The 22,689-nt window shown below is 42.9% G+C and overlaps 1 protein-coding gene across 1 annotated transcript in view; it reads right to left on the bottom strand.

Annotated features, from left to right (window-relative positions):
- Positions 1 to 22,689, bottom strand: part of GNS (glucosamine (N-acetyl)-6-sulfatase) — a 49,725-nt gene that overhangs the window by 3,137 nt on the left and 23,899 nt on the right. Inside the window, exons 9-13 of the mRNA XM_019960881.2 lie at positions 22,167 to 22,270; positions 14,803 to 14,904; positions 6,694 to 6,801; positions 5,590 to 5,700; positions 3,816 to 3,976 (exon numbers count right to left, since the gene is read on the bottom strand). Coding sequence (XP_019816440.2) covers positions 3,816 to 3,976; positions 5,590 to 5,700; positions 6,694 to 6,801; positions 14,803 to 14,904; positions 22,167 to 22,270 — 586 coding nt within the window. The remainder of the gene's footprint in view (positions 1 to 3,815; positions 3,977 to 5,589; positions 5,701 to 6,693; positions 6,802 to 14,802; positions 14,905 to 22,166; positions 22,271 to 22,689) is intronic.

Genomic DNA, 22,689 nt, shown 5'->3' with positions numbered 1-22,689 from the left:
AATAAAACAGGAAGGCAACTTATGTGAAGTATCTAGCACATAAAATCAATTCTGCCTGCTGATGCAGAAGATGTGGGTTTGATCCCTGGGTCAGGAAGATCTCCTGGAGAAGGAAGTGGCAACCCACTCTAGTCTTCTTGCCTGCGAAATCCCATGGACAGAGGAGCCTGGCAGCCTGTAGTCCATGGGGTCACAGAAAAGTTGGACACAACTTAGCAACTAAATAACAAAGGAATTTAAAAGCCACGTGGACTTTAGCTTAAGCCAACATCAGCAAAGCCAGCATTGAGAATCTTAGCCCTAACCCTCCAGAATGTAAACAAGACACTTAGTAATGGTTAAAAAAACAAAGCAATTTCATGGAAGAAGGCATAAGAGAGTAAGGTGTTGTTGAGACCATCTGGATTATATAAGTGGCTGAACCCCATTAAAGCTTCTATATAAACCTTAAGGTTCTGCCAGGCAGGTGTGGAGATCTACTCATCTTGTGAACGCCGAAGACAGGCCTCTCATACAAGCTGAGGCTTGTTCAAGCAAGATAATGTGTCCAAGGATCAACAGCTGTTTTGAGGATGGAGACAAGATGGCTGGGTAGAAGGATATGAACTTACATCTTCTCATGAAGACAAAACCGCAACTACCTGCTAAACAAACATTGGCAACCCCCCTCCCCCCACCATCCCCAAACTTACCAAAAAGATATCCTACATCCAGAGACAAAGAAGAAGCCACCACAAGGCAGTGTGGATGGGAGGTGGGGTGAGAGAGACAAGATCATGTATCTATATGGGCAAGTCCCTCTGCTGTTCCCCTAAACTCTCATGACATTGTCAATTAGCTACCCCCCAATACAAAAAAAGAGAAAAAGCCACAACAAGACAGCAGGAGGGGTGCAACTGTGACAAAATCAAACCCCACACCCATGGGTGGGTGACCCACAAACTGGTAAAATATTTTATCACAGAGGTTCTCCCACCAGGGTGAAAGTTATGAGCACTACATCAGGCTCCCCAGCCAGGTGGTCTTGCATTGGGAGGAGGAGCTCCGAAAGCATTTGGCTTTGAAGGCCAGTGAGTTTAGACTTGGGGAGGAAGAGAAACTCCACCCTTGGAGGGTGCAGACAGTATGCACCAGGACCCAGTGGAAAAGCACTGTTTTCATAACGTCTGAGCCAGACCTATCTGCTGGTGTTGGAGGGTCTCCTGGGGATGCAGGTGGGCAGCTGTGGCTCCCTGTGGGGACAGTGGCACTGGTGGTGGTAGTTCTGAGCAGTACTAGTTGACACGAGCCCTCCTGGAGGCTACCTTCTTACAAGGCCTGGCCTCACCCAACAGCCTACAGGCTCCAGGGCTGGGATGCCTCAAGCCAACCAACCAAGAGGGTGGGAATACAACCCCTCCCATCAGCAGACAGGCTACCTAATGTCATCCTGAGCCCACAGCACCTTGCTAAACATAACCCATGACATGGCCCTGCCCACCAGAGGGACAAGAGCTGGTGGAGTTGGACAGTGGGCCCAACTCCACACCAATGGGCCCACACCAGTCTTCTCACCCCCTAGGAAGCCTGCAAAAGCCTCTTAGACTGGCCTCATTCACCAAGGGGCAGATAGCAGAAGTAAGAAGAACCACAATCCTACAGCCTGTGGAACAGAAACTGCAACTAACTTTTCTAACAGAAAAGGTAGACCAGATGCAACAGCAGAGGAATATGTCTTATACAAGGGAACTTGATACATTCCCAGAAGAACCACTGACTGAAATAGAGACAAGCAATACAGATTCAGAGTACTGACAGTAAAGATTATCCAAGATCTTGGGAAAAAATGGAGATACAGATACAAGAAATGCTTAATAAAGAGACGATCTGAAGAAGAAACAAACAGATGAACAAAACCTGAATGAAAAATACACTAGAAGAAATCAGTGACAGAATAAATGAGGCCAAAGAATGGTTAAGTGAGCTAGAAGACAGAATGATGGAAAGCACTGCCTTGGAAAATAAAGAAAAAAGAATAAAAAGAAATGAGGACAGTCTAAGAGACCTCTGGGACAACACTGAATGCACCAACATTATAGGGGTCCCAGGAGGAGGAGAGAGAAAGGGCCGGAGAAAATATCTGGAAAGATAATAGCTGAAAAATTCCCCCATATGGGAAACAGTCACTCAAGTCCAGGAAACACATAGTCGCGGGCAGGACAAATGTAAGGAAGAACACACTGAGACACACATTAATCAAATTGGCAAAAATTAAAGAGAAAATATTTTTAAAAAACAAGGGAAAAACAACACATACAACAGAATCCTCATAAGGTTGTCTGTTGATTTCTCAGCAGGCCAGGAGGGAGTGGCATGATATATTAAAAGTGATGAAAAAGAAGAACCTAAAACCAAGAATACTCAGAAAGGCTCTCATTCAGATCTGATGGTGAGATCTAAAGCTTTTAAGTTAGTCACCAAATCATAGGAGGAGAGAAAAAAGGGGAAAAAAAAAGACCAGTAAGAACATACCTATGTATCAGTAATTAGCTTAAACTTAAGTGGATTAAACGCTCCAACCTAAGGAAGTACAAAACAACCCGTATATATGCTGACTACAAGAGAGCCACTGCACGTCTAGTCACTACAGGCACTCTATGTCTAGTAACAGACAGACTGAAAGCGAGGGCCTGGACGTATTCCATACAAATGGAAATCAAAGGAAAGCTAGAGTAGCAATACTCATGTAAGACAAAACTGACTTAAAAAAAAAAAAAAGGACTCTTATATGAGACAAAGAAGGATCTCAGTTCCCTGACCAGGGATTGAAGCCACACCCTCAGTGGTGAAACTGGAGTCCTAACCACTGGACAGCCAGGGAATTCCCATTACCTAGCTTTAGTTTACTGGCATCCATGTCTCTGGCTCTACATACAGTGTTTGAAAGCAAAAGTGTTACATTTCTTTAACAAATAGTCTACAATCCCCTTTCTTTAGTCACATACATTCCTTACGAACTTGGATTGAAGATACCACTTCACATGTTAGGTGGCTAAATAATTAAGTTACTAATTTTCATCAGCCTAGGATATCATTCTTTCCTCTTTCCTAGAATCAGAGTATACAAACTAATTCTTTGCCAAAGAGAGTTTGATTTTTAATTTTATAATCAAGCCCAAAATGACAGGCGGCTTGCCACATGCAGCTCAAATGCATAGGGTGTTGTGAACCATGTTACTGGTACAAAGTTACTATTTAAGAGGCATGAGAGTAGGAAGAACAGAAGTAACTTAGTGAGTGAGTTAAATGTCTTTCCAACCTTCATATATTGCAGTGGGCTTATTTATTTTGATATCTGAGAGTTCATACTTACATTTTGTGTATTTAATATATTAAATTTACTGGCAAGTATTCAAGTTTCTATAATTGGGGCTTCTGAGAAATGAAAGGCAGGCAAGACTCTGAGAAGCGCTAGGACCAGGGTGGCCCTTGGTCAGCTTACATTAAAGCAGCCCCAGGTGTTACCAGAGCAATCAAGTGGTAACATGACAAGAACCACAGGCAGGAAGGGGAGCAAGAGCCCTGTGTGGTGGGGACCAGGGCTGTGCCTCCAACTAGAACACACACTGCCTGTGGAGAGCAAGACTTTCAAGCAGCTCATTTTCTCAGCACAATTGGCTGCTGCACTAAGACCCAGCATTCCCTGTATAAAGCACAGCAGTGAGAAACAGCTCAGCTCAGAGCAGGAAGGACCCACTGGGCTCCCTCTGCCTCCAGGAATGGCAGAACTGCTGAAGACAACTGGGCAAAGTCATTGAGGACGATGGGAAACTTACCCGGGGTCAAAGACCCCTGGAGTGCGGCAGGTTGGTCCAGAGCAGGACTGTAACATCATCAGCCGATAGTTCATCTTTCCCAGCAGCTCTGGATCTATGCTTTTAGCAATGTTATTGAGTTGGTGTGGGTCTGCAGTCAGGTTATAGACTTCTACAAACACCTACAGGAAATGAAAATATGGAGGAAAAAGAAGAGCAAGGGTTATCACATCTGAAGAAATACGCCTCATGTGAGATATTTCTAAATGGAAAGAGAGGAGGTGGATTAAAAACCAAGGCCTGGGAGAAGAGCATCCGGTCTCAAGATCCTCAAAGAGCCCCAGGGTACGGAGCAGACAGTGGACCATCTGTTCTGAGGGTTGAATTACTCTGAGTCTATGGCCCACGTGCTGGAAACGGGCCTCCAGCACTCCTGTGCCTTCAGGCAAAGTCAGGAGGGAAAAGCCTTCCTTCTATAATTAAAGCAGAGAACAGAAGGCAGGACTGTCAAATGGCAAGGGCTCAGAAACGAGACCAAGTAATAAGGTTACTGCGTGAGACTTGATATCTGAAGTTTATCTTTGCCTTACAGTTGTGAAGATTCAAATGAGAACAGATATGAAAGGAACCCATCTTATAAAAATGTTAAGTTTTCCTATTTTAGATACATAACACCACTTGAAGAAAGAGACGTTATTTCTAAAATGAGAGGCATCTAATAACACTATTTTCCCCTCCATCAGTACTTTGTTCTCCAGATTGGAGTTAAGTGATAGGCTCAGAAGATGTACATCAATTGTGCTTATAAAGGCTTCAAGGAGCTGCCCTCACACGATCACTTATAAAGCGGAAGGGACTGAGTTTGAGGGAAGCTCTCTTGCTTGTTCTCTGAAGTGCTTATGACCCACAAATAAATAGTGAGCAAGTCAATTTCTGAGAAACATGATGAGTGCTGGCTCCATACGGCAAAATGTAGGCTGCCAGATGGGGCAGGTGTGCACCCGCTGATGAAGAGTAAGAACAAGGGACTGGAGTGCGTGTGCTCCTCCAGATAATCCACACTGATCCGGGCTGGCTGAAAGCCACCTTCCTCCAAGGATGCTGCCTTTAACCTGCTGATCCATGTGAGCAGCACTGGTCTATGCTGTGCTAGGAACAGGGGGGTCTGAGCCAGCTGCTGGCCAGGAAGCTTTCTAGGAAAGGCCCCCGACTCCTTTCATCTCCATAGAAGTTCTTACCCTCACCCCAGACCAGGCATGTAGCATTCTGGAAAAGTGAACCGTGTGTATTTCAAGTGTATGTGTGGGAGGTGGTGGAAGTAGAGAAAGCCCCACCCAGCAAGTCAGTTAGAGAAGTCAAGTATGGCCTTGTGGAATTCTATTTCCTTAACCAATGGAGACATAAGTGTGAGTATAGATAAGAATTGGGAGATTGTGACTGACACACATATGCTACCATGTATAAACAGATAGCTAGTGGGAAGCTGCTCTACAGCACAGAGAGCTCAGCCTGGTGCTCTGTTATGACCCTGAGGGTGGGATGAGGGAAGGGGAGGGAGGTTCAAGAGGAAGGTGATATATGTATCCACACACAGCTATGCACTTCACGGCACAGCAGAAACTAACACAATGTCGTAAAGCAACTATGCTGCTGCTGCTGCTGCAACTTTACCTCAGTGAGAAAATAAACCCGTTTTCCCCGGGAACAGTCCTGGAATTTCTCTTCGGCCACCAAGTCCAGCTAACAAAGCCCTGGCAATAGACACAAGGGGTGGTGGGGCAGCAGGCCCTCTTACCTCCTGGTCATCAAACTCGCAGTATTGTAAGTTCCACCGTTCTGACATGGTCCTCACACAGGCATAGGTGTTGTTATATGCATCTTCACACACACAGTCAGGGAAGCATTGCTGTAGGGACATTGAAAAGTTAGCTGAAGAGCACCTTCAGCAGTGACAAATGCTACTTGCATACAGCAGCAGCCAGGCTGGCTTGAGCCAGACATACAACTGGATAGAAAGGAGGAAACTTTCCACAGAGAAGTAAATTGAAAACAGACGTGAGACTCAGCTCCTACTAAGGGCTGACTCGATTAAGGAACATGAGGTGTGGCTGCTGTGTGTGTAGACTGCTGCCATCCCTGCCTGCTAATCTCCTGACAGGAATGAGTTCTAACGAGCCCCTGTAAATATACAGGTTGGTAAGGAGAAGAAATCACTACGCAGGTGAATCACTCTGCAGGTTTTTTTAGGTACTTTCATCCTCAAGGCTTGGGGAAAGTCTGAAATGAGCTTTGTGGAATCATTTGCAGTAAGTTGTTTATGAGCACTCTTATCACCAAATAGGACTTGACTTTGATTCCATCAAGTCTTCCATACCATCTTTTGGTTGGGTTTTTACTATATTTTAACATGTCAGTGTCAGGCTTCCATTTGGAGTTGACTCTATTACCCATTCTCTAAAGAGTGGCTGATGTCGCTCATGTCCCCTCCATGACCAGTCTGGCTGCCACCAAATCAAGATGCTCATGCTGGCCCGCTTATAGGTGGAAACCCTGTCTCTCTGCTGGATGCCACTGATCACATCCCTAACGAAAAGTGGTACCACAGTTGGGATGGGTAGAAGAAAGGAAGGGGTCCTGATAAAGTAAGAAGGAGGGCAGATTTGTGAACTTGGTATAAAAACTAGAAGAATTCGAAGTGTCCGTTTTTGACGGTAGGTCGGCAGATCATCATTTTCAGGATTACTTTTACCTTTGTTTATCTCCTAACCTCCCAGAGTCAAGTGACAAAGTGAAAGGAGGAAGACTGAGATTAACTGAGTTTCAGCACTTGGCACGTCTAAACCCACGCCAGTTGTGCCATCCGTGAGAAGGTGTCTAAGACAACTTGCGCTACACTCACAGACACTCCAGGACTCAGGGAAGGACACGTGGGGTCGGTGACGTTGCGGCCTTCTCCCTGATATTCCACCAGGACGTCTGATCGCCAAGTCAGATTACTGGCCCCTTTCTAGAAAGAAGAGCAAAAGTGGTTTCAATGAGGCGTACAGAGTAGGCTAAAATCACAGTGTTATTCATTCTACCACTCAAGGGGTCCTGGGAGTCAAAATGAACTGACCGTTCAGTAACTGAAGGGAATGACTAAAATGGAAGCATTTGAAGGCTACCGAGTATCACGTCCAGTTGTAGAGTCCTCACATGCTCTGTCGCTCAATCATGTCTGACTGTGTCCCCATGGCCAGGATCCTCTGTCCATGGGATTCTCCAGGCAAGAATACTGGAGTGAGTTGCAATTTCCTCCTCCAGGGAATCTTCCCAACCCAGAGACTCAACCCATGTCTCCTTTGTCTCCTTGCATTGGCAGGTGGATTCTTCACCACTGAGCCACCTAGGAGACCCCCAGGATTCTCACAAGTAATGTCAAATGCTTTGAGCATAGTTATTTCTCAAGACCACTCCTGTGGAGCAGGTCAGGAATGGAAACCAACGAAGTCGTGAAGCAAGAATCAAAGTTGTATGGCAAGGTGCTGAAAGTTCAGATCAGACTAAACAATACTGTCTATAAACTCTAAAAATTCGTCTAAGCTAGTGCTGAGAAATTAAATATGGCTGGTGAGCTAAGGACTGTAACAGGACTTGATGGTCAACAGGTTCTTGATGGTCAGAACGAAGATACCATACATATATAAACTCATTTCATTTTTGCTGCACATCAGTGGAGCAGAAGGAAAAGAGCAGCGGCATTTGAAAGGGGAATGTTTAAGACAGGCACACAGATGGTGAAAAGGAGAGGGAGTTTGGGATCAAAAGGACAGTGTAAGGCCAGGGTGGAAGCAGGACACCTGGTATGTGGGTTCCTGATACCCAGCTTTCAGACAAGGAAGCAGTGCCAGGGCCGGTGGACAGGCAGGCTGGTACCAAACAGAATAAGGTCCGGACAGCAGGCTGCCCACTTGTACTACATAGAATGGCAGGTGACGAAAGGCTCTGGGGCTTTGAACAAGGAAGTGACACAGTCAAGGCTGTGCTTTAGAAAAGTCAGCCCAGCAGCAGAATCTGAGCTAGGCCAGGCTAGAAGGGGCTCCTAAGGGAGTTCCTTGATGATCAGTGGTTAGGACTTGGCACTGTAACTGCCAAGGGGTGTGTGTGTGTGTGTGTGTGTGTGTACACGGGTGTGTGTACACGGGTGTGTGTACGTGGGGGAGCGAGCTCTTAAAATGGTCTATAGTCATAGTAGTCAAAGTCTGGCTTGTGGTCTATCAGCAGCGCCTGGGGGCTGCTTAGAAATGCACCATCTCAGGCCCTACTGTGGTCTTAAAAAGCCTGTCTGCATTTTTAGTAAGATCCTTGGGTGACTCATATGTACAGTAAAATTCGAGAGGCACTGCTCCAAAAGAGTGGTGCTCAAAATGTGCCCCCAGGAGCTGGAACTGGTTACAAACTCAAATTCTTTATTCCCAGTGGGGGCGGGGAGCGGTCTGCGCTTGAACCAGCCCCTCAGGCACTGCTGATGGGTGCTAGTGTGAGAACCACTACCCTGAGGACTGGAGTGGACCTATCTAGCCTGGTGACCACAGCAGGGGGGGGAGTGTGTGGTCTGCTCAAGGCTGTAGGGGGTCACAGCTGCTTGGAAAGGAGAGTTAGAGAGGAACTGATGTCCTCAGTCACTGTTCTATGAAGAAACCCGCACCATCCTGTGCAGATGAAGGTCACAGAAATCCTAAGCTACAAAAGACTTCAGCAGTCACCAACTCCCCTGTAAGAACCCATTCTGCCAATCCTGAGCCATGGAAGCTGGGGCTCAGGGGAAGAGCTTATCTGTCGGACTTGAGTGGACCTCAAAACCGCACACTTAAATGTCAAAGCATGCAGGGAGGAGAAGAGTGCCTGGGGGTCGAGAGCAGCTCTCCAACTCAGCTGCGTGTTAAAGCCACCGTGGGGCCACGTCATATCTCCAATCAATCAGGCTTACTGGGGCTGGGACCCAGGACTTAGCATTTTTCTTTCCCAGGAGATACGAATGTGCCACCAAGTTTGAAACCAACGAAGGGGTCATTCAGTGTTTTCTGTCAAAGGCTAGATAGTATTTAGAGACTGTGGCTACACAGTCTCTGTTTCCACTACTCGATTCTGCTATTGCAGCAGGAAAGTAGGCCAAGCAACACACACATGGACTACACGGATGAGCTCGGCTGTGTCCTGATACAGTTTCATTTACAAAACCCCCAGGGTGGGCTTGACTTGGCCCACAGGGGTTTGCCACGCCCTGGTCTACAGCAGCCCTGTGCAGCAGAACTTTCTGACTGAAATGTTTTGTAACTGTTGCCTGATACAAGGTGTCTGGAGCAATTGATATGTGGCTACTGCCACTGAGGAACTGAATTTCTCACTTTAGTTAAATAGTCACAGGCGGCTAGTAGCTACCATATTAAGGCAGAGCGAGAGGTACGACAGCCCTAATACACCAGAGGTTTCCACAGGACTAACCTTCAAAACAAAAGAACAAGGAAGATAGCCAGGTCCCAGGGGGCATTTACGAAACTGCAGAGAAATTAATTATACATAGCATAATGACTTTAGCCCTGTAGTGAAGTTGTTTTTTTTTTCTAACTAGAAATAAGATTAACGGTGTAAGATTTGTTTAGGAAGAGTGAAGAGATAAAAATTTCCCTCTATATGATCCTATAGATTTATTGCAATTCCAGCCAAAGCCCAAAATGATTTTTTAAGCAATCTGAAAAGCTGATTTTATAAAGTTTACATGGAAGATAGAAGAAAGATAACTGTCTTTTAAGATACCCCTAAGAACAACTCTTAAGAGACCCCTAATAACCCTAAGAGAGAAGTGTACACATGCAAGGTTTAATTATACAGCTTTGTAACAACACACTGGTTGAGGGACAGACATATTTGTGTAACAGAAAAGACAACTGAGTATTTATAGAAAAAGAAATGAAACTGAATTCCTGACTCCTACCATGCAAGAAAACCAATTCCAGATACATCAAGGACTCAAAGGTTAAGAGGCAGAACTACAGAATTTTCAGAAGAAAATTTGGGAGAACTATTTTCTGACCTCAAGGTTCAAAAGTATTTTTATAAACAAGACACAAAGGACACTAAATCATCTCATAAAAGAGGTGCTTCACACACTCCTGCACTGTCATATCTTAATGCAGGGAGAAGACAAGTCACAAACGGGGAATATCATGGCAAAAAAGGCATTTCACAAGGGAAGAAACACAAAAGACCTAAGTGAAAGATGACTCACTGATCAAACACCCAACTGAAAAAACAAGCAAATGTCTGAATAGACATTTCTCCAAAGAAGATATACAAATGTCCAACAAATACACGACAAGGTATGTTTGTGACAACAAATCAACAAGATTAGTCATTAGGAAAATGCAAATCAGAACCACAACGAGTCCCACTCATACCCACTCAGTTCAGTCGCTCAGTCATGTCCAACTCTTTGCGACCCCATGAATCTCAGCACGCCGGGCCTCCCTGTCCATCACCAACTCCCGGAGTTCACTCAGACTCACGTCCATCGAGTCAGTGATGCCATCCAGCCATCTCATCCTCTCTCGGCCCCTTCTCCTCCTGCCCCCAATCCCTCCCAGCATCAGGGTCTTTTCCAATGAGTCAACTCTTCGCATGAGGTGGCCAAAGTACTGGAGTTTCAGCTTTAGCATCATTCCTTCCAAAGAACACCCAGGACTGATCTCCTTTAGAATGGACTGGTTGGATCTCCTTGCAGTCCAAGGGACTCTCAAGAGTCTTCTCCAACACCACAGTTCAAAAGCATCAATTCTTCGGCGCTCAGCTTTCTTCACAGTCTGACTCTCACATCCATACATGACCACAGGAAAAACCATAGCCTTGACTAGACAGACCTTTGTTGGCAAAGTAATGTCTCTGCTTTTCAATATGCTATTTAGGTCGGTCATAACTTTCCTTCCAAGGAGTAAGCGTCTTTTAATTTCATGGCTGCAGTCACCATCTGCAGTTATTTTGGAGCCCCCAAAAATAAAGTCTGACACTGTTTCCCCATCTATTTGCCATGAAGTGATGGGACCACATGCCATGATCTTCGTTTTCTGAATGTTGAGCTTTAAGCCAACCTTTTCACTCTCCTCTTTCACTTTCATCAAGAGGCTTTTTAGTTCCTCTTCACTTTCTGCCATAAGGGTGGTGTCATCTGCATATCTGAGGTGATTGATATTTCTCCTGGCAATCTTGATTCCAGCTTGTGCTTCTTCTAGCCCAGCGTTTCTCATGATGTACTCTGCATGTAAGTTAAATAAGCCGGTTGACAGTATACAGCCTTGACGTACTCCTTTTCCTGTTTGGAACCAGTCTGTTGTTCCATGTCCAGATCTAACTGTTGCTTCCTGACCTGCATATAAGTTTCTCAAGAGGCAGGTCACGTGGTCTGGTATTCCCATCTCTTTCAGAATTTTCCAGTTTATTGTGATCCACACAGTCAAAAGTATCAAAAGGCAAAATGATAGGATACTGAAAGAGGAACTCCCCAGGTCAGTAGGTGCCCAATATGCTACTGGAGATCAGTGGAGAAATAACTCCAGAAAGAATGAAGGGATGGAGCCAAAGCAAAAACAATACCCAGTTGTGGATGTGACTGGTGATAGAAGCAAGGTCTGATGCTGTAAAGAGCAATACTGCATAGGGACCTGGATTGTTAGGTCCATGAATCAAGGCAAATTGGAAGTGGTCAAACAGGCGATGGCAAGAGTGAATGTCGACATTCTAGGAATCAGTGAACTGAAATGGACTGGAATGGGTGAATTTAACTCAGATGACCACTATATCTACTACTGTGGGCAGGAATCCCCCAGAAGAAATGGAGTAGCCATCATGGTCAACAGAGAGTCCGAAATGCAGTACTTGGATGCAATCTCAAAAACAACAGAATGATCTCTGTTCGTTTCCAAGGCAAACCATTCAATATCACAGTATTCCAAATCTATGCCCCAACCAGTAATGCTGAAGAAGCTGAAGTTGAATGGTTCTATGAAGACCTACAAGACCTTTTAGAACTAACACCCAAAAAAGATGTCCTTTTTATTATAGGGGACTGGAATGCAAAAGTAGGATGTCAAGAAACACCTGGAGTAACAGGCAAATTTGGCCTTGGAACACAGAATGAAGGAGAGCAAAGGCTAACAGAGTTTTGCCAAGAGAACACACTGGTCATAACAAACAGCCTCTTCCAACAACACAAGAGAAGACTCCACACATGAACATCACCAGATGGTCAACACCGAAATCAGACTGATTATATTCTTTGTAGCCAAAGATGGAGAAGCTCTATACAGTCAGCAAAAACAAGACCAGGAGCTGACTGTGGCCCAGATCATGAGGTCCTTATTGCCAAATTCAGACTTAAATTGAAGAAAGTAGGGAAAACCACTAGACCATTCAGGTATGACCTAAATCAAATCCCTCACACCCATTAAGACATAGTAAAAAGATAACAGCAACTGATGGCAAAGACGTAGAGAAACTGAATCCTTTTACACTGCTGGTGGGAATATACAGAACAGTGCCATCACTTTAGAAACAGTCTGGAAGTTCCTCAAAAGGTTAAATAGAAAAATCACCACATGACCTAGCAATTCTACTAAGGATACACTCAAGAGAATGGAAAACATTAGCTCACCCAAAAATCTATATATAAATGTTCACAGCAGTGTTACTCATAGAGTCAAACGGGAAACAATGCAAATGTCTATCAACTGATGGCTGGATAAATACGTGGCTGGATAAATACATGGAATACTACTGTTTAGTAATAAGAAGGAATGAAGTAGTAACGTGTGTTACAATGGGGATGACCCTTGAAGACAGCTCAGTGTTTTCAGCCAATCACAAGAGACCACACACTGTATGATTCTATTTACAGAAAATGTCCACAGCAGACGATCTGTAGTGACAGAAAGGAGTGCCTGTCTGGTGCTGAGAGAGGGAGCCTGGAGTGACTCCTAGTGTATCTGGGGGTTTCTTTTTGGGGGTGATGAAAACGTTGTAAAGTTAGATTATACTGAAGTTGTACAACTCTGACTATATCAAAACCTAGTGAGCTGTCAACTTTAAACTGGTAAATTGTATAGTAAGGGAATTAAGCTGTGAAAAAAGTGATTCATCTCATTAATAAAGAAATGTACCATAGAACCAACTATAATTTTGTTGTTTTTCACCCCCTAGATAGGCAAAAAAATGAAGCAGTCTGATAGCTTCATATAGAGCAAAAGGAATTCTTACACATTACTGGTGGAATATAAACTGATGATGATTTTGGACAATAACTTGGTGATATTTGTAGGAATGAAGATGTGAGGTTCCCGTGACCTTGGTGTGTATACACATGCTCACTGGGAAACACGTATGAGAATGTCATGGCAGCACCACGCCTAGAGCAAAACTAGAATACCACAAATGTACAACTGATAAAAAAATATAATTAAGAGGTGAAGCATTCCTTCTTATGATGGAATATTAGGTATCAGTGAACAATATGGATCAATCTGCAAACAATGCTGAACTGGAAAAAAAGGCTTGATTACAACTAGTAGAATGTCATCTTTAGAGTGCAAAACAAGATAGGTATTTTTCCCCCAAGACAGGTATGTTGTTTATGGCTACGTACATGATAACTACTAAAAAAATAAAAGCCAGAGAGTAACAACCATAAAATTCAGAAAAGTGATAACTGGTAAGGGCAGGTAAAGGGGTGGGATGGGGAGGAGTGCATAGGAAGACCCATCAATATGAAGAGTATTTCAGTTCTTAAATGGGATTATGGGTTCATGGGTATTTCCTGTGTTTTATAACTTACATGAGTGACATGTACTCTCTTGGATAAGTCACACCTCACCTAATAATTGTGACAGATTCATACAAATCAGTAAGAGTTACCTATAATATAGAGTATTGATCCGTCAAACTTCTCTATGCCTAAACATATTCACATACATTTTTAATGAAAAAGAGATGCTGTTTGAAACCTCCTTTTCTCCCTGCAGTATGTGGTGGTCATCTTTCTAAGTCAATATATACTTACGCACATCATTTAGTGCTGCTTCAATAGTCTTGTTTAATTTTGCCGCAATGTGACCAATTCCCTTCTGTATATTCAGGTTTTATAATTTTCTTCTATTACTACTGTATGTAGGGTTTTTTAATTAAACTTTTTATTACGTATTGGGGTACAGCTGATTAATAATGTTGTGACGGCTCCAGGTGAATATTACACGCAGTTCTTTATAGTTAGCACTGTGCAGTGCCAGACACAGTAGGTACTCAGATAATTCTTGAACGAATTTTGTTCTCTTAAGAGTAAATTCCTAGATCTGCTTGATGTGTGTATTCTGAAGTGATGGGTCTTATTAAATTAGCCTACTGATAGCTTATACTGATTACACTTCAATGAGTCTGAGTAGCTTTCATTTTTTTTCAGACTTCTGTAATTACTGGGTATTAATCTTTTTCATCTTTGCCAGTTCTACAGGCAATAGGGGCCTCCTTCAGTTAAGCCTTTCTTTGATCAGCATTGAAGCAATCTTTTTGCACTGACTCTAGTCATTTTTAATTCCTCTGAGAATTGATTAGTTACTTCTTTTGCCTATTTTTATACTGAGATATTAATTTTCACTTTTAAGAATTCATCTATTAGGATTAGTTACCCTTTTTCATATATGCTGCAAATATTTTCTCAATTTGTTACCTGTCTTTGTGTATGATGGGGCTTTTGGGGGAAGAAGGAGAAAAGGAAGGATGCAGAACTCTGTTTATATGTGTCTAGTCTTTATAAAGAAAGCTCCTTCCCACTACAGATATGAGAAAAGCTGTATTCTCTGCTTCCCAAATTTAATAGTTTTAAGATTTAAAGGGTCTCCCCTGAAGATTTAAAATTTAACTCTACTTATACAACCTGGAATTTACTTCAGAGTCTTGGCTCAGGGCTGACTGAGAGCTTTATACTCACCAAAATGGGCAAAAAAGACATCCCATCCATCTGGGTCTTATTCAGGCTATAGCCCGCAATGTCCAGAATAGTAGGGCCCAAGTCAATGTTGGCAACGAGCATCTATGAGAAAGAGAAAGAAACAATAAATTGACTCAGAACACAGCTGGTCTCATTTTCCTTTTCTATCTACACTAGAGTTCTCGTTCCCCAAACCCATCCTTGAAACAAGCAGCACTTTCTATTATCTTTTGTACAAACCATACTTCCTATTGCATATATTCAAATATAACTATGACAATTTAAGATATAAAACATAAAGCCTTATAAAGTTTATAATACAGGCCCCTGGGAAGTTATGCTTATTTTACACAGTTATTGACCAAAACATTTTTCAAGATTCCTTTAGGATTGCCTTGAGTCTGTTATGAATGATGAGAAATATGTCAGGCTACTTTATACAAGTGTTTTCCACCTTGATTATTCTCACTAGTTCACTACTTGACTTCAAATTGACTCCTGACATTTTTGAAAGGCTCAAAGGTTGAATGCTTGTCGCCCATTAGGGTATCCGCCTTTTAAATACTTTTTCAAAGTGACAACATGGCTAAAAATATTTGCAGTAGGCTTTGGAGAGTGCAGAAAATTTATCTCAACAATGCCTCAGTAAGTTTCCTTAATAAGCACAAAACCTGGATGTTTAAATAAAAAAATCCTAGAAATTAAACACTGTGTAGCATTTATTCCTTGACATATCTCCTTGATTTACTGGATAATTTTCCTTCTGTACACAATATCTCTACCAGGTCTAAACCTGCATAGTCCGATAGAGGATAGAACAGGAGTCATATGTGTAACTTAAAATTGTCTAGTGACCATCCTAGTGGCTCAGACAGTAAAGAATTTGCCTGCAATGCAGAAGACCCGGGTTCTATCCCTGGGTTGGGAAGATCCCTGGAGAAGGAAATGGCTACCCACTCCAGTATTCTTGGCTGGGAAATACCATGGACAGAGGAGCCTGATGGGCTATAGTTCATGGGATAGCAAATTGAGCAATTAATACTCTCACTTTCAATGATCACACTAAAGTAGAAAAAAAAAGAGGTAAAATTTATTGCAAATGTTTTAACTATTACTATTTAATATATAAACAATACAAAAGAAAATGATGAGATTTTACTTTATAAAAAATTTTGAACCAATTATTTGAAATCTGGTATTCTGCATCTCAGTCTGCAGTATCCCATATATGTTCTGGCTCAACAACAACATGAACTTTTGTAGCAGAGGGCATAGGTCTAGAAGTCACATGGTCACAGGCTAGAAAAAGCCTTGGAATGATGAGACAATCCAGGGAAATGAAAAGAACTAATGTTCACCAAGCACCTACTCCGGGCCAGTTCCTAACGCATATCCTCATTTAAGCCTCACCATGATTCTAGGAGCTTCCCCGGTGGCTTGGCGGTAAAGAACCTACCTGCCAATGCAGGAGATCCAGGTTCAACCCTTGGGTGGGGAAGATCCCCTGCAGAAGGAAATGGCAACCCACTCCAGTATTCTTATCTGGGAAATCTCATGGACAGAGGAGCCTGGCAGGTTACAGTCCATGAGGTCGCAAAGAATCAGACACGACTTAGGGACTGAGCATCCACGCACCATCCTAGGAAGGAGTATTTCCCCCATTTTACAGATGAGGAAACGAAAAGAGAAGTAACTGAAACAAAGTCAGCAGCCTGTAACTGGAAAAGCTGTCATTTACTAGAAATAAATACCAGTCAAGAAAACTGTAGAGAAAACTCAGATCATCTTAGGAGAAGCCAAAAGGGGATTAAAAACAACAACAACAACAAACTAATCCTGCTACTTTTAATTTAAAAACAAAACCAAAGTGCAGACACAAAAGGCAAGAAGACATCTTCTGAGTAGCAGCCAGGTTTCCTGGCTCCTGGAGAAGGAGTGATGGTTCCTGGAGGGCCGAGTAATATACATATCCTGGCTCTGAATCAATTAGTATAACTCTGCAGCTGTTGGAAATTAACCTTCAGTAGCACGCAACTCAGGAAAAGCAATCCATACGTTAGTGAGGATAAAAAACACAAAAACTATGTCTCTGGGGATTGGTGTTGGGCGGTATCTTTCCTGGTTCCAAGTCCCCCAGGTAGACTAAGCCACTTAGGAGACAGTCAACAAGAGTGAGTATGAATATGAAAGAGACCGTGGCAGGAAAAGACAGACAAGCAGAGATACCACCTCCAGAATCAGATAAATGCAACAAGACTTCAAAATGTGGCTGACATATTTTCAATGATGTCCAGAACATGAATGAAGCCAGTCCCACAGGTATTATTAACATGTCCAAGGCACCAAAATAATGAAATGGACAGACATATAAAACAGTGACTGCCTGGCTCAGCCATCAGCTAGGGGTGGGAATGCCCTCTAGTGGCAGTCTGTTCTGCGTGTGTGTGGGGGGGGGGGGAATGGGGAGAGGGGAGGGGGCGGGGAGAAGGACTGCAAGATCCGGAACAAACCAAGTCGCTAAGATTCAGCACAAGTACCATAAACACCATCCCCAAGACACTCTCTTTCCAAGTGTCTACATAATCATATCTTCCCTAAAAATGATGGAGTTTTGTTTGACTACTGGGTTTTGTTTGACTAAGAAGTAGAGTCTCAAAATTAGCATACAATGTTAGGAGATGGGGGACTTCCAGTAGATACCAAGTGTAATTGAAGAATTTGAGAGAATTACCTCTCTCTGGTTTTTATACAGCCAAGAATTACAATGTATACTGTGAGCCCATCACCATAAGGATGTCTAGAAACATTAGCATTTCAAGATCCTAAGATGGTACTGCTTTTATCACTGAGTGTAAACCTAAAGATTCATTTATGCATTGGAACAGAAAAGGCTCTGCCAAGACCAAGGAAATCAGTCCATAAATCACAGCCTCACAATTTATTTGGGAATGGTCCTAGGATTTAAGTATATAGACATTTTGATCAAACAGAAGGCCCTAAAAAACTGAGGCATGAGATTGAGGGATATCATGTCTTGAACCTGCTTATTTTTTAGGTCTAGAAACTACTTAAAAGAATAAGGGCTCCCAGGACTTCAAACAGACATTTAAGCCCTGATGTTAAAAGAGTTCATGTAAGGCTTTCAAAAGAAGACTGGAAGCGTACCAGATAGCACCCCAGACCCATCTAATGAGCAGCACTGAGAGCAGAGAACTCTTCACCTTGATTTGCCCCTCATCCCCCACTTCCCTATCAAGGAGTAAGCTGGGATGAGACCTAGTAACACTAGAGAATTCACACTTAGCATCTTTCCAATTTCACATGGGGAAACCAAGGCTTAGTCTAACCAGTCTTAAAGCCAGTAAGCGGTCTTCCTGAGTCCCTGCTCAGTTCCGTTTCCCCTGAATCATGCTATGTCCTTTCCATTTTCCTACCAACATTTTCCTTTGTTAAAGCCTGAGAACTTCCACCACCAAATCTAAAGCTAGGTTAATGTTCCTCCAGAGGAGAAGACCTCAACAGCCAGTGCTTAGCATCCGCCCATACCACCTGCCCCTGCTCTCCTCAACAGCCAACACAAAGTTAAAGCCACTGCTCAAATGTGCCCTGTTCTGGCCACCAGGCTGTTGCCAGCTCAGCTCATTATGCTCAACTCACCACCCCGTGACCCTCACACAGAACCTGCACTGAGACAACTGCGCTGCCAGCACAGGATGAATCGGCCACCATTGCTGACACTGTGTTAGAGGCAAGTTGGAAATTTCACACTTCTCACACCACAACTGCCAGTACAGAATGTCATAAGCCGTGTCATAAGCACAGACGACTTAGTATGTTAATTTCTACTGCACAGTAAAGTGATTCAGTTATACACATACAGAGATACATTTTTTTTTTAAATATTCTTTTCCATTATGGTTTATCATAGGATATTGAATGCAGTTCCCTAGGACCTTTAAAAAATTTTTTGTTTTATATTGGAGCATAGTTAACAATGTTGTGTTTTTCTTTTGTTGGCTGTACTGCATGGCTTGTGGGCTCTTACTGCCCCAACCTGGGATGGAACCCAGGCCCTTGACAGTGAAAGCACCAAGTACTAACCACCGGACCACCAGGGAATTCCCCCAAACCCTCGGATTTTTGAGAACAGTTAACTTTCAGACTTGGTTCTGCCACTTACTGTGTAACCTTGGTAATATCCATTCACACAACTTGGATGTCCACCATTGTACGTTAAGGGCTAGGTATTCTTTTTTTCATTGAAGTACAGTTGACTTAGTATGTTAATTTCTGCTATACAGTAAAGTGATTCAGTTATACACATACAGAGATACATTTTTAAAAAATATTCTTTTCCATTATGGTTTATCATAGGATAGCGAATGTAGTTCCCTAGAGTACATAATAGGACCTTTAAAAATTTTTTGTTTTATATTGGAGCATAGTTAACAATGTTGTGTTAGTTTCAGGTGTACAGCAAAGTGATTCAGTTATACGAATACATGTATCTATTCTTTTTCAAATTCTTTTCCCATTTAGGTTATTGCAGAACATTGAGGAGAGGTCCCTGTGCTATACAGTGGGTCCTTGTTTATTCACTGCATAAGCAATTGCTTACATCTGCTAATCCCAAACTCCCACTAAGGGTTGGGTAGTCTAAGTTTGGATAATACCTCTCAAGTAGGGACTCCTAGAGTCAAAAAGACATACTTAGTCAGGTGTGTTAAGTGTGAGGCCAGCTGGGAACCTGGGAAAGGCACCCACTCTCTGTGGGGCAGGTATCTGCCTTGATGTCCCAGAGGAGAGCCCTAAACCAAAGCCCCAGAGGACACTAACTTAGCCGGGTGAAAGGGCATGAGGTGGGCATGCAGACAGAAGCGGCCAGCCGCGCAAAGGTAAGGGGGTGAGAGAGACGCCTGGCCCAGGTAGGAAGTGAAAGGGGTTCAGCACAACTGCCACCTTCTGCCCATGAACCAGCTGATCTCCTTCTTCTCCCGGTGCCTTCACAGGCACTGTCCCGCTGCTGAGGACGCCCTCCCACAGATCTCCGCGTGACTGAAGCCTTCCAATACCTGAGTCTCTGCCTAAATGCCTCAGAGGCTTTCGCTGATGAATGCAGCTCAAGTATCTGGCTCCCCCTTGACACAGGGAGTTAAGAATTAACCTTCCAATGACAGCTCTTGCTGTGACTCCCAGGCTCCTCATGTAGTGTGCTGGCACAAGAAGATACCTGTCTGAACCGTAGTCATGGTTGAGTGTATGAATTCTGGTTAAGCGTACATCAGCCAGACTGCCAGAGTTCAAATGCAGGGCTCTGCTATTCTTTAGCTACACCATCTTGGGCAAATCACTGAACCTCAGTTACCTCATCTATAAAACAGGGATAACTGTATTCATATCTCAAAAGGCTGTGAAGGTTAAGTGAGTTGGTACAGGCAGTAACACTTGGAACAGCACCTGCTGCATCCTAAGTATTCAATAAAGGTTATTATTGTTGAAATGGCTTCCTAGGACCTGGTTTCACTTAAATGACTTATAGAAGATGAAGTTTCTGATTTTAGTGACACTGTCAACTTGAAGAAAAAAGGAACAGTCTGTTTCCTGGGCAGCTGGCTGACATCTGTGCTCATCAGCCTCCCTCCTCGCACAGATGTCGTCCCATTAGCCCTCTTCCTGGGACATGCACATGGCTACAGATGTGCCTCCTCAATACACTCCCAACACCCAGAAAAAGCTTTTATGGTTGAATGGTCTTCCAATCTTGTCCACCTCTCCTGAAAGGAGATGTCTGTTTAGAGGGTAATGGATTTGTAGTGGAAAGTGACTGGCTTTAGAAATGTGGGTCTTGAGAAGAAAAGAAAATTCAGAAGGCAATTATGAAGGCCACTTTAAGTTTCTGAGAGAATTTTAACAGAATTCCAATCAAGAGCATTGTGAAAGGAAACAAGTAAATGGCAGACACTTAAACAAAGTAAACATTAAACCCTCAAATCAAATTCAAGTACACAGGATTCCTAGAAATGCTGGCCTATCTTCCAATTTTAGCTTAAATGATCCATTTTCTTGATTTTTGTTTGTCTCTCTCACAGAGCTCGGACTGAAATTGTGCTATCCAGGAAGACAGTAAACATAACTGGTAGAGCCTATCAATTCTTCTCTCTCAAGGTCAGACCAGAGAGTTTGGATCAAGGTGCCCATCATCTGCCTCAGTATTAAAACCAAGTATGAAACCAGATGGAAATGGTAACAAAAGAATAATGTGATCCTTTATGACAATTTTAGGAAAGAGAATCAGCAAAGCAGAAAGGCATTAGTAAGGAAGAGTCCCACAGAAAGGGACTAAATTCTCAGAAGACAAGCTTTCTGTAGCCTTATATGCAGAGGGAGCTCAGACCAGGTGGACATCAGCCGGGAATACCTGGGAGCAGGCTGGATTGAAGAATCAGAATCTGCATGTCAACAAGGCCCCCAGGGGATGCGCACACACAACAAAGCCTGAACAGCCTGGCTCGACAGGGCTGTGGGCTCCAGCCTGGGCTGCCTCTCAAGGGTCATTGTGAACTTGAGGGAAAAAAAAGCAGAGACAGCGTTTCTAGTCCAGTCCAAGTGATTCAATCCAAAACTTTGTGGATGTTGAGCCTTTCACTTTCACTTCCAGGAGGTAGTTTTAATGAGCACCCTGGGGAAGTGCAGTCACCATGTAAAGATTCAGTCTCAAGAGACAAGCGAAAGCTATTCATGCTGATGTGATACGTATACAAGGGGAAAATACAGCGAAGAGTGGGTGGCCAGCAGTTTACTGTTATTATATGTCTGACAGTGAAAGACAAATACTATAAGATATCACTTATTTGTGAAATCTAGCAAATACAACAAACTACCAAATATAACGAAACATGGATATGGAGAACAGATACAGACACAGAGCACAAATGAGCGGTTACCAAAGGGGAGATGGGATGGGGACGAGAAATACAGGAATGGAAGGTTAAAAGGTACCAAGTATTAGGTGTAAAATAAGCTACACGGATATATGGTACGACACAGGATACACTGTACAATACAGGATATACAGCCAATATTTACAAGTAACTCAATGGAGCATGGCCTTTAAAAACTGTGAATCATTATACTATATACCTGAACTTACAGAATTATTGTACATCAAGTATACTTCAATTAAAAAAAAGAAAGAAATAAGAATCACCGTTTGCAAAGCTTATAAATACACTTGTAAAATCTTAAGCCAATCAGCCTTTATCCTCAAAGGAGGAGAGACAGAATAGGTCTCCTTTTGGGAGGAAATGCTTTCTTTTCTCAGGCAAATACTACCTGTACACGGCATCACCGTATCAGGAACCTACCTTGCTTGTCTGATTTGGTTTGATCCCAGGCCCTCGAACCAATAGTGGAACTTTGATATCAAACTCATACAGCTGTCTTTTGTCTATTGGCAAAGAAAACTGTCCTGGAAAAAAAAAATGCATAGGGTAAAGATGGAGCCAAGATAGAAATGTCTCTCACGCATGCATTCATTCAATCAACAGTAAAAATAAAAAATAGCCTTGTTTTACTAATTATGGTGTCTTAGCGAAGAGCTTAAATCCCCCAGGGTCTCTAATTATTACAAGGCAGGAAACAGTGAGCTCATCTTCTTTAAATAAATGTCCAGAGGAACTCCCTGGCCTTAAATAGGCAAATACAACAAAAGGAATGACTAGAAAGTATTGAAGCACAAATATACATTATTTATGTATGATACTCCACCTGATCACAACTGAATGAAGTTAGTCTTAAAGCTGTTAAATAAAGGAACAAAACCATTTATCCAGCCTTTCCTGAATAAACTGTACCTCAAGATAGCCAAACAGTTGATGAGGCAAATTT

This window comes from Bos indicus, chromosome 5 (assembly GCF_029378745.1).
Source record: "Bos indicus isolate NIAB-ARS_2022 breed Sahiwal x Tharparkar chromosome 5, NIAB-ARS_B.indTharparkar_mat_pri_1.0, whole genome shotgun sequence".
Taxonomy (NCBI): domain Eukaryota; kingdom Metazoa; phylum Chordata; class Mammalia; order Artiodactyla; family Bovidae; genus Bos; species Bos indicus.
This window is presented reverse-complemented; position numbering and strand designations above follow the sequence as displayed.